General features: G+C 48.2%; 1 protein-coding gene across 1 annotated transcript in view; it reads right to left on the bottom strand.

Annotated features, from left to right (window-relative positions):
* Window positions 1-12,370, bottom strand: part of ATP1A3 (ATPase Na+/K+ transporting subunit alpha 3) — a 29,965-nt gene extending 17,595 nt beyond the window's left edge. Inside the window, exons 1-11 of the mRNA XM_063312454.1 lie at window positions 12,158-12,370; window positions 6,855-6,983; window positions 6,605-6,664; window positions 4,448-4,651; window positions 4,222-4,335; window positions 3,434-3,568; window positions 2,842-2,959; window positions 1,881-2,149; window positions 1,451-1,649; window positions 947-1,056; window positions 236-370 (exon numbers count right to left, since the gene is read on the bottom strand). Coding sequence (XP_063168524.1) covers window positions 236-370; window positions 947-1,056; window positions 1,451-1,649; window positions 1,881-2,149; window positions 2,842-2,959; window positions 3,434-3,568; window positions 4,222-4,335; window positions 4,448-4,651; window positions 6,605-6,664; window positions 6,855-6,983; window positions 12,158-12,163 — 1,479 coding nt within the window. The 5' untranslated portion in view covers window positions 12,164-12,370. The remainder of the gene's footprint in view (window positions 1-235; window positions 371-946; window positions 1,057-1,450; window positions 1,650-1,880; window positions 2,150-2,841; window positions 2,960-3,433; window positions 3,569-4,221; window positions 4,336-4,447; window positions 4,652-6,604; window positions 6,665-6,854; window positions 6,984-12,157) is intronic.
* Window positions 12,371-12,643: the final 273 nt, after the last annotated feature.

Genomic DNA, 12,643 nt, shown 5'->3' with positions numbered 1-12,643 from the left:
TAGTTCTTTAATTTTTTTGATGTTAGAAAATTGACTACCCTGGAGATCAAAATACATTTTGAGTGTGAGCCAAGCCTAAAAAACGATCTTCAGGATTTTTTAATGCTGCTGCTCACCACCCTGAGGACAATATTAGTTTTGCTTCATTTTTAATGCAAGAAGAACTTTTGTTTACATGAACGGTCACCCAACCTAGAATCAGATGCCTTTGTGAGGGACACTCAAGAATCTATACCTGGTATTTGTTGGTGGAGTTGAAGGGGATTTCTGCCACTTTTTTGTTCTTCTCCCTCATCAGCTTCACAGATCCAGATGAAAGCTCAATACATTTCAACAGGGCTGATTCAGAAGCATCTCCTGCCACATCACGCTTGGGGGGGAAAAGGATCATTTCAATTTCCTGTGTTTGGAGATGCAGCCTGGCGCTCTCTCCCTACTGCCACCATTCACCATCACTCCACCATCCTAATGACAGAGTTAGCTATGTTCACGACTGCAAGAAGTGGTACCACAGGAGAAAATGGGCTGCTAGATTAGATGGCTTCAAAAAGGGTCCAGTACAATTCCTGGAGGACAGGTCTATCAGATGACTAGGTGCTGCTTCCAGGTATGGGGTCAGTCTACCTCTATTCACAGGGTGTATGGGAGCAACAACGGATGGAAAGGCTGCCTTGATTTCCTACTGGTGGGCTTCCTAGATGTAACTGGTGGGCCACCATGTGAGATGGAATGCTGGTTAGATGGGCCTAGGCCTGATCCAGCAGGCCTGTTCTCATGTTCTCATATTTCATCACAGAAATGAAAACTTTTCCTTATACTTGACCTTCAACCCTAACGTTTTCGCCTGTCCTTATGTCCAGCACAATGGCCATTCTCAATTTTCTAGCTGCTGCTAGGGCCCAGCTGTATACCCCTCATGTCTCCTCACAAGTGGGTCTCCTCTCACCTTGAGGATGGGCACGTTCTCTTGGCCTCCCTTGAAGACAGCTCGGTTGCAAAGCCCAGCAATATGGGACAAGGCCACCCAGGTAGGGGAGCTCTTATCAAAGGCCGTGCCTGCAATTAAAAGTAAAGGAAGATGGTGAAGGGTGAAGTTCTGGGTTAAGAAGAGAATTCTCCTGAACTGCAGGACAGGGAGAGAAAGGAGAATTGGGTGAAGGAGAAAGAGTAGGTGGGAATGGGACAGATCTTTAACAAGAGAAGGATGGAATTTCAGTCAAGGTTCTACATCAACCTTTCTCAGCCTGTTATACATAATTCCCACCATGCACAGCAAAACTGGGAGCATCTGTAGTGGGCCTAGAGCTGAGCTAGAGACTTCTAAAAAGAAGACAGGAAGCCTCTCAGCTTGTATTATCTCATCTATGAAGAGGCCATCTGTCAACTCATCTTACCGCAAGGTAGAAAAAGGGTATCTGTACCCCCTCCGACTCCCCACAACAATCCTCACCAGATTGATCCTCAGTGGTATCAGCCTCATGGATCTGGTTGTCAAACCACATGTGAGCAACAGTCATTCGGTTCTGAGTCAGGGTCCCTGTCTTGTCTGAGCAGATGGTGGAAGTGGAGCCCAAGGTCTCCACAGCTTCCAAGTTCTTCACCAAGCAGTTCTTGCGAGCCATGCGTTTGGCTGTCAAGGTCAGACACACCTAATGCGAGGGATGATACATAATGGTGGGCTGAAGGAAAGGACTCCCATGCACATTCCATGAAACTCACATTACTCTTCTTCAAACAGTGAGCCCAATGCCAGACCAATTATTTCTGAAGTAAGACATCACTACCATCACCACCACCATTAGGAAATCAAGATGAGACATGAAAGCAGTGTTCTTTTCTCCAGCAAGTTCTTGTACTTACAGCCCAAGTCAGGTACTTACTGTGACTGTAGCCAAGAGTCCCTCAGGGACGTTGGCCACAATGATGCCAATGAGGAAAATGACAGCTTCTAGCCAGGTGTAACCCAAAATGAGAGAGAGAACAAAGAAGGAGACCCCCAGAAAGACAGCCACGCCTGTGATCAGCTGGATGAAGTGCTCAATCTCCACAGCAATGGGAGTCTTGCCAACTTCCAGGCCCGAAGCCAGGGTGGCAATTCGGCCCATCACTGTCCGGTCACCAGTGGCAATGACAACCCCACGTGCTGTGCCTGGTGGGAGAAGAGACAAATCCACAGGCATGCATTATCTCCCCAATGTTCTGCTACCTTAACAACTTCCAGATCTGTTGCGACTACAGCTCCCAGAATTCCCAGCTGACTTGACCATTCCAGCTAGAAATTCTGAGAGCTGTAACCTCAGACTAGGTCACTAAGGATTTGTGTTAGATTTCCACCACTCATGGCCATACAAGTTGCATTTTACCATCTTAGGAACCATTGTTTGATAACAGAACTGCGACTAACAAATTCTCCCTGGCTTCCTTGGGGAGAGAGACAATCCATTAAGCTAGGCTACAATTTAGGTAAGCCCTTACTAACTTTCTCTAGATTCCTTTCTAACAATCCCTCTCACAGGTTAAGGCAGACATAGGCTCTAGCAGCCGCAAAGTCAAATAGAAAAAAATCTTTATATTAATGTGTCCTCTTAAACCAGTGTTTTTCAAACTAGGCAGCTTTAAGATGTATGGACTTCAACTCCCAGAATTCCCCAGCCAGAGGACAAGACACAGACCCTCTGATCATAATCCACCAAGGTGGGTAATAAAGTTCCTCTGATTACAGCAGTGATGCCTAGATCGGTGTCTAAACTCCTATCAATTCACAGGAATGTTTTTATGGAGGTCTGGTTTCTCTTTTGCCCTGTTTTCTAGCCAGGCCTAGAAGCTACTCTCAAACCCTACCTTCAACACAGTTGGTAGAGAAAAAAGTGATATTCCTGGTCTCAAGAGGGTTGTCATGGGTGCAATCTGGAGAGCGGGTCTGAGGCTCAGATTCACCGGTCAGGGAGGAGTTATCCACCTAGAGACAAAATGCCATGCATTCAGTCCATCACGAAAGGTTTTCATTTAAAATTATCCTGGTTTTATTTGGAAACTGAAATCTCAAATTTGGCAGGTCAACAAACTGACAGATCTCGGAGAGTAATCTTCACAATTCATTTGAAAGGACAGATGGTTTTGCATGTTATATAAGTCTGGGAAAGCTGATCCCTTCGTGACAATGATCCAACTACATTCTTCCAGTTCCCCGTGGCCACTCTAAGTTGAACAAAAGAAAGAGGGGAATCCAAGCCTCAAGGTTGTTCAGTGATATGGCTTGCCCAACATTGATCTTGTGTCTGATAACCTGATCTCTCCACTTAGATTCGGTTAATGGGAGAGAACAGCTGGTAAAGGACAGGTCAAAATGCTATAATTCCCAGTTGCTTGATAGCCCCAGAGTAGACTGCTAAAAGGGACAGCAGCTGAAAGATACTGTAAGATTCTCACCAACCTTGCAGCCATGAGCAGAGATGATCCTTAGGTCAGCTGGGACTCTGTCTCCTCCTTTTACCTCTACTAGATCCCCAACCGCCACATCTTCAGCATTGAGCTGCATCTTCTCACCTTCTCTGATCACCAGGGCTTGCTTTGGAAAGAGGGGCAAACTTAGTTACATAAAGCAATATTCTGGATTCTCAGTCAGGTGCTGACACATGTCCCCTGAAATGAATCTTCTTAAATCAACCGATCATTTTCCAAATACACAAGCAATGCGACTCTCATGCTGCCTAGGAATTTAGACAGTGCGGATCCCAACACCTCCGGAGGCCGCCATGTTGTCTCCAGGAGAGAATGGTATGTTATTCACATTATTATTATTCAACCCATACTGTACGTAGCACTTGCAACTTCGAAGGCTTCATAAAACCCATGACCTTCAATGGCTGTGTTCACACAACAGGCTTAACCAGACAGACTACTGATCAACCCATTCCTGAGGCTGTACAATACACTGAATCCTAAATTAATTTAATGGCCGGGGTTCACACCACATACTACAGCATAAAAACAAGGTTGAAAATAAATCAAGCATAGCACCTTATGTCACCCATTCCTTCTCACAAAACCCTCTGAAGTGGCTCAGAATTTCTGTTCCCATTTTACAGATAGGTGAGCTGAAAGATAACATCAATGAAGATAATACCTATACCTTATTTATAAAGATGGCCTTGGCCTAGTTTTATTGGAAACCTGAATACGTTGTAGCAGTATAAAATACAATTTGTCACTATGTCATACCTGGGGCACCATATTCTTGAAGGATTCCATAATCTTAGAGCTTTTGGCCTCTTGGTAGTAGGAGAAGCAACCAGTGATGATGACAACAGCCGCCAAGACAATACCGAGGTACAGCTGTCCAAGAGCAGAAGCAGAAAAGGCTGGAGTGTCAGAAGCTGCTTGAGATACCCCTTCTCCATTTCTCCCACAAGCACACCCTGCAAAAAGTCATCCCACCAACACTCACATTGTCTCCGGCTGGGTCATCCTCGGTCCCTGCCTGGATGCCGTAGGCTAGGAAACAGAGAATGGCACCGATCCACAAGAGGATAGAGAAACCTCCGAAGAGCTGGCGGCAAAACTTTACCCATTCAGGAGTGGTTGGTGGTGGGGTAAGGGCATTGGGGCCATCACGAGCCAGGATCTCTTGGGCTTTGCTGTGGGTCAGACCCTGATGGGCAGAGAGAAAGGAAGGATGAAGCCATGGGCTGTGAGAGAAACATGCCTGCATCCCTTCCTCCTTCCAAAGTTTTTGTCCTGGGGGAAAAGCACAAACGCAGTCCCCTACTACTCCAAATTATGCAGCCAGGTCTCCCATATTTGGAGAAATCACAAAGATGATTTGGCACACCCAGAATGTAACAGATAAATTTCACACTGGGTAACTGCAGCAAGATTATTAGATGCACAAAGATGGAAAGACTGAAACACCCACAATGGAGGAATGGTTGGTGAAGATGACGGAATTTGCAGAGATGGCAAAACTGACTTGTTTGATTAGGGAAAAGACAGTACAGGTAGTCCTCATTTAACAACCATTCGTTTAGTGATGGTTCAGACTTAAAACAGTGCTGAAAAAACTGATTTATGACCGGTTCTCACACTTAAGAACTGTTGCAGAGTCCCCATGGTCACATGATCACAATTTGGGTGCTTGGCAACCGGTTTGTGTTTATGACCATTGCAGTATCCTGTGGTCATGTGATCACCATTTTTGACCTTCCTGGCTGGCTTCTGGCAAGCAAGATTAATGGGGAATTGCGTGATTCACTTAACGACCACGTGGTTCGCTTAATGCCCTGTGATTCACTTCACAACCACTGCAAAAAAGGTTGCAAAATCAGGTCAGATTCACTTAATGACCACTTCAGTTAGCAACCAAAATTCCAGTCCCTATTGTGGTCATTAAGCGAGGACTATCTGTAACTACATTTGCTAGTGACTGGAAACCCTTTATGGACTTTTTGCTGAAAATGGAAAAAAAATGAGCTTGTGATTTATGTGTTTGATGATTAAGAGGGGTAGCGCATGAAAAGAAAGAAATTATGTTGTAACTTTAGAGAGAGAGAGCAAAATATAAATGCATTTGTAACTGCTGTAAAGAAGATTGGAAGCCGCTTCTTCATATCTTTCTTTTCTTTTTCCTTCTTTTCTGTCCCTTTTCTTTTACTTGTTTATTTCTTATTTACCTATCCCTTTTCTTTACTTTCCTTTTTCTTTAAATTCATATTGTTTTCATTCTGTAAAAGTCTTCAATAAAAATTATTATTATTATTATTATTATTAATAATAATAATAATAGGATAAGTTTCACACTGGAAAATCCCCTTCATAATGAAGGGAATTCTCCTGCCAAGGAAGTCTCTCCTTCCAACATGGTCTTGCATCAGGTCTCCTTGCCTGGGACTCAGCTATCAAGTTTGCAAGAATTCTGCGGGTCCAAAGTTTTAGTTTCAATTGCACTACAACATATAGTCAGAATAAGGAAATCACAATTATCTGAGAGTCCCTTGCATTACAAATAGTCCTCTTCCATGTTCTGCAAGCTAAATATGGATCAAATAAGAAGAGAGGGAGACAGCGAGTATGGGGAAGAGACAGCCGAAATCTCATATAGGAACATTTATCTCAGAGTCCAAGGTACCTCAACGAAGCCAGACACTTTGGAATCTGATGCAGGGATTCCCAAGAGGTCCAAAGTAGAAATGAAGGACCTCATAAAGATATACCAGCTGGGACCTGTTGACCACACCTAACACTGATCCTTACAGAAAGGTCAAATCCTGTTCAATGTGTATGCTCAGAAATGTGCACAATCAAGATCTGGAAAGGCTGAAATTCTTGGTCTATACTGTAGTAGTAAGGGACTGGGGAAGCCCCTAATCTGGCCCAGTTCACCTCCTACCTCCCTTTGATGAAGGGAGCTCCCACTTCATTCAGTCAGCTCTTACACAGGTGCCCTAAAGGTTCTGTATCCGCTAGTCAGCTGTTTCCCTCCACCGTGTGCCTGCAGCGGGGTCAAGGTGCTCCAGAGCCTCTGGGTAGCCGCACCAATGCTCAACCCATCTCCAGTCCTTGAGGGACGAGAAGAAAAGCTTCAGAGCCCTGCCTGGAATTTCCTCACCTGCACACAGTCTGTGTTGTATTTTCGGCAGACCTCCTCGATGGACATTTTGTGCTCTGTCTGAAATAAATAAATTTATTTGTTTGCTTATTTTTCAAATTGCTATCACCGCCCATCTCTCCCAAAAAGAGGACGCTTAGGCGGCCTTTCTGCCACCTCCCGCCCCCTTCACCAAGCCATTGCAGCATCTCGTGCTGCACCATCCAACCCCCTAACGGCCACGGCTTGATCAAGGCAGGGCATCACTCACCATGGCCACTTCCTTTTTGAGGTCATCCAGATCTCGGACCTTCTGCTGAGCTTTGCTCTTCTTGGGCGAAGAATCGTCATCTTGCTTGTCTTGTGTGGTGGCCACGCGGTAACTGTCCGAGCGCCCATACTGTGTGGAGAAGACGGACGGAGAAGGGAGAAAAGCCTCCCATCAAAAATTGCAATCTTTGTCCAATTGTTTCCCAGCGTTGCCTCATTTGGCCATTTACACCTGTTCTGAAAGTAACTGACAAATTAAGCCATTCCAAACTGGGGAAGGCAACAGCCAACCACCCCGCTATAGTCTGCCAAGAAAATGTCGCAAAAGCGGCGTCCCCCCAAAGGGTCAGACATGACTCGGTGCTTGCACAGGGGAGCTTTCAGCTTTCACCAAACAGGAAACAGGGAAAAAGTAGGGGGGACAATATATAGGTGGGGGGAAGGCCAATGTGGACAATTCTCCTCCCAACAATTTGGATATGAAAGCAACTCCTGTTGACATCTAACAGTCTGGAAGCCCTTGATAGATTTAACTGATTTAATTGACTGCTTCTAGTTTATATATGCTGGATCCCTATAGCAAAGGTCTTTGGGGTGAATGGCTTACAGTAGGAGTAAGTATCCCAAATGTTAAGTCATTGAGCATGGCTGGCAGAGTAATTTTCAATTCACACAACACTCCAGGCTAGGCTAAGATGGGTCAACATGTTGTAGGAAACTGCTGTCGTTTTAGCAGGTTATGGGTCTCTGGCCATCGTATCAAGCCATTACCTGGTTTATTTTTTTATGCAAAGCATGTTATGTGAACACAGTCATTGTGTTGAACCCACATTAAGGATTAAACTTGTTGTGTGAATCCAACATAGCAGTTTCTATCCAATGATAGCTGTATTAGCATCAAGGCCCTGGAGGAAGTGTTACGCATGCTACCTTGAATTTCTGGAGCAAAGGAAAGATATAAGTCAGTTGAACCAACCAACAAATAAATAATAAAGTTCATTTGTCTTAGCAGTGGAAAATTGGCTTAAGAGGGGGTCCAGATTCTGGGGAGCATTGCTGTTGGAGCCCTGATATCATATTTTTTATCTTTTTTTATCTTTTTTCTTTTCTTTTTGTCTTCCAACTTTTCCAGATCATTTAGCAAAATGAATTGTTAGCAGGGTACAGCCACTGAGAACCCCGATAAAAGATATTCTGCAAAGAAGGTGAGTTTCCAGAATGTGTCCACCCTGATTTTTACATGGTAGATCTCTATTTTCTAGTGAAAAAGGAGGTAATCTGTGTATGGAGGGTAATATTTTAGAAGCTAATTTATCATGGAATAATATCATGGAAGTTTCATTATGATCTCTTATCAAACAAGTTTTCTAGGTTCCTAGACCCCTTCAAAATCCTACTAACCCTATTGAACTGCAGTGATTTGTAAGTATTTGCAATGCTTACATGAATGCAACAGGAAGAGGGAAAAAATTAGTATTAGCCCCATACCTGACAAGTCTCTGAAATCTGTAATTTGTACGTAATCTCACAGATCCAGATCATCTTTTGAATAGATGGCTGAATCAGATAACAAAGGAAGATAATTCTGCCCAAGGGGAAAAAACGGTTAGCTACCTATCACCTGAAGTAATCACACTCCTGAAGCTCAGCCTGGCTGCTATCCACAAAGGAGGAAAGATGGGATAGCATAAATAAACAGGCCAAGAAAGATCCAAGGAGAATATGCCATGCTTTGATTGACCTTGGAGTGCCCTTGCAGGAAGGCCCAAACAACAGTCTTAAGCCGGTGGGCCTCATCTCCTGCTCAGAGCTGGGATCGCCCTCCTGTGGGTTGTTGGATGGATGAGCAGCAGAGGAAAAAAGAATCTCAGTAGCTTCCCCCTTAGTCCTGTGGAATTGCCTGTCATGATATAAATCCCTGCCAAAAAAGCTGGATGCAGGAGCAGCGCCGAGTGTCCTAATTTAACCTGCCCTTTAGTGAGCAGAGCTACCCATTTATGAGCGCGTGCAGATAGACGCTGGTTGCTTTGATGGTCACGTTCCCGATAATCACAGTTAAGAAGTGGACAGCAAAGCTCTGAAGGCGTCACATGTCACAGCCCGCGTGCGGCCCACCCGACGCTGGGAGCGCAGCCGTGCAGAAAGATCACCGTGGAGGAAAAGGGGATGGAGGGCTGACGTGTTGCCCCCAATTGTTGCGGCTTCCTCATTTTTCTCCAGCTGCATGCCCTGGCACCCGAGGCGACAAGACTTGGGCCCGATTCTGCCCCATTAGTCCAGGATGGTGGGGACCTACAAGCTCGGGGGTCATTCCATTGCCCTTACCGAGGCAGAGGTGCTACCTCAACCTTGGTGTGCCAGTGTGACCGTGTGCGATGCGGTCCTTCCAAAAGAATCGGAGGCCACCTCTTTTTGGCAAAGACATCATCGCCCATTGTCTGAGGAAGAACAAAATCTATAGATAATGCAGAAGCGGGGGCGGGTTTACTGCAGTGCAGAAGAGAGAAAGTGTTCCGGAGGGGAGCCATTTTTCCTTGTGGCAGTTATAAAAAGGGAATCGAAAAGGGAGACGTGCCCGAGGCTCCGTTTTGGCCACAGCAGTTGCAGAAGCCCTAGAAGGCGAAGAGGGGGCACCTTCCTTGTCTTGGAGATGGGGGGGGGGGTCTGTTGACAGCAGGCTGTTCAGCTGAAGGACTCTCTGGAGTCCTGCACCCCACCCGGTCCTCCCGGGGCCCTTCCATGACCGGCTCCCACCCCCAGATTCTGCGGTGCTGCGTCGGCAGGAAGGAAGAGATTCCTGGCACTGTGCCAGAGCTGCAGCAGCACCTCACCAACTGCAGCGCCCATGCCAAGTGGAAGAGAAGGAGGAGGAGGGGCAGAAATGTGCCCCCCCTTCCCTTCATGTCGAAGAGATGGCCTGCCAACCTTTGGGGATTCAGCCGTAGGTCACAGTGACCCAGCTAAGAGGACACAGTTCACGGAAGGCTGGCCTGGGACAAGGGATGCCTTTTTTCCAGGCCAGCAGACCTTCAGAAGACACAGAAAATACACAGAAGATGGGATTCCTTGCTCCAGAACCCGAACTTCCAGGAGCCAAGACACAAGGAAGGGGTGGGGGGGTGTCCTGTTTGCTCCCGCCAAGGCCAGACGAAATCCCCTCCCTCCCGTATCGCTCATCTCTTTTTCCCATCTCCCTTCCCTTCTGTCTTTCACCCCCTTCTGATCCCCCCCTTCTGCTGCAGAGGATTGTCTCTCCACAGCTGCAGACACCAAATATAGAAACCAGAAATGGGGAGGGGGGGGAGAGGGAACTGATGTGGGAAGGAGCCCTAAGCAGCAATGGAGGAAGCCAGAAAGCCCTCCCTCTCTTGCCTTCCATTTCTTTTCTAGGGGAGCTTAATCAGGGGAGAGGGGAAGAATCCAGCTGCCTTAGACTGGCCCTGCATTTCCATTTCCCACTCCACCCCCACCTTTCTCTCTCCTCCTTGCAAGGTTACAGCTGCTGCTGTGGGACGTCCTTTTCTTTGGTGAGTTCCTCCTTCTGATCAGACTGGAAGGCGGGTCAGCTGCTTCCTGGCTCCTGGCCATCTGTCCCCCCCCCCCAACCAGCTACCCACACATACCTGGGGCTGGCAACCCTCTCCCCACCATCTTCATGCCCCTGTTCTTGCACTTCTCTTGCCTCCTGCCCTCAAAAGGACATGATGTTGCGGCTCATTCCCCATTCCTCCTTATTCTGGGATCACTCCAGAATATATGTGGGGAGGGCCCCCTTCTTCCTATGCATGTCCCCTCTCCCACCAGCCCTCGAATCTCAGCAGTATCTTTGTGGGAAACAGCGGGGAGGGGAGGCTTGTGGGAAAGGGGGTTGTAGTTGGCTCCTGCCTGCCTACTGTGGGGATCCCAGGACTATAGTGCTGGGGGGGCGGGGTAGGGAAGCTGCCTTAGGCTGCCGCAGCCTCCGCTTATGCACCCCCTCCCAGCAGGGCTGGTGTCCACTTCTGAATATCAATGAGGGAGGAACAGCGCCCCCTCCTTTGTGTTATCTCCACCTAAGCATCTTTCGCTCCCAATTTTTTAAAACAACTCCAGCTCCTATTTCTTCTCTCATTAGCTTCTCCATCAGCCCTCCACTCCTTCCATGTTTTCTGTCTTTCCAACACAGTGACTCATCTTTTCCCCCCATTTATGCATTCCTAGCTGACATCTTGTCACCTGTGGGGAAGAAGGGGGGCTGCAACATCCTGCTACTTTCCTGCTAGCTCTTCAAAACACGATTCCCAGGCAGCCCTCTTCTTCCCCCCAAAATAGAAGAGTCTCATCAAGGAGAATTCAGGTCCTTAAGGCAGAGTCTTCCATCACTCCCACCCGAATAATGCACTTATCATATGCTCTTGCACACACACGCAGACATACACCACACTCTCAAGTTCCGGGGGGTGGGCAGAAAAGAGGGGTGATAAGCTTTTATGACTGCCCAGCTCAAAGTAATTTCCATTTGGCATGAAAGGGGTCCAACACATCCACTTGATGCGAAGTGGGAACTAGAGGAAAAATGGAAACTGCCTGGAATGCATCACTTGCCCTCCTAGGATGCATTGTGGGTCTATACAGAGAGAGCAGATGGGGAAAGAAATATGGAGGGGGGGATATAGATGGGTACTGTAGCAAAGGAAAAAAGAAGCCCATCGTCCTCCATCAGGTGACTTCTTGATGTGTTGGATTACAGGCCCCATTGTCCCCGCCCAGCAAGCACTGGCTGAGGATGATGGGAGTTGTTGCACAACCTATCTGGAGGGTGCAGCATTGAGGAAGGCTGCCCCCCTCAAACACACACACAATATGCTCAGACACCTGTCGATCCAGACCACGCGTGTTTCACAAGGCAGAAATGCAGAGTCAGCAAAAGGCAAGGTTATTCAGATGGGCGCCCTGTTGCGCGTGGGAGCCATGGATCATTCTATAGGTACCGGTTCTTCAAAGACAGACACAGTAAGGCACATGCCGTGGGGTGCGTGTGGCGCGCGTGGGGAGGGGGAAAAGTTGCACATGAGAAGCCAGCCCCTCCCAATATGGGAACAAAGAGCATCCTGTGTGGAGAAGAGAAGCCCTCTCCGGGCCGTGCGCGAACAAGCCCACATGCCAAGCGGGGCTGCGGGAAGATGGCTAGAAACGGCTACGCCACGCAAAGACGCTTAGCTGACCCCGCACCCTCTGCCTTTTGGAGTGCTCGTCCGCAGCAGCCAGATCCGGATCAGGGCGTCCTAGGGCTGTGGAAGGAGTGGGGGAGGGACAGCGACTTACCCCCATCTTGGCGGCTTTGGCGTCTCAGCCTGGGTGAGCCAGGCTCTCTTGGGGAGATACGCCCGGCGGGCAAGCGGGTGGATGGCAGGGGGAAGAGCAGGAGCGAAGAGTGAGAGACAGACGCGGGGAGAGGAGGGAGCTGCCGGCGCCCCCAGCCAGGGATGCTGCGCCCACGGCTGCCAGGCACGGAAGGACGGGACGCGGCGCACTCCCGGCGCTGCTGTCTGAGCCGGGGCAGGCTCGGCGGCCAATCAGCGGCGGCTCCCCCTTCCCCGACCCACCGCTAAGCCCCGCCCCTTTTACTGCAGAATTCACCTTGTCCAAGGTGTGGGGGGGGGAGGGAGGGAGGAAGGAGCGGGGGATCCCCAAGCCTGTCCAAGGCAGCCTGCCTGAGCGCCCCCTCTGCCCCCAGTTCAAAGCCCAGAAAGGCGGTCTCCGACCCCAAGCTGCAGCCGGTGGCAGATATACCCCAGTAATATGATCTTC

This window comes from Candoia aspera, chromosome 10 (genome assembly GCF_035149785.1).
Source record: "Candoia aspera isolate rCanAsp1 chromosome 10, rCanAsp1.hap2, whole genome shotgun sequence".
Taxonomy (NCBI): domain Eukaryota; kingdom Metazoa; phylum Chordata; class Lepidosauria; order Squamata; family Boidae; genus Candoia; species Candoia aspera.
The sequence above is the reverse complement of the archived record's forward strand: the minus strand, read 5'-3'. Positions and strand labels throughout refer to the sequence as shown.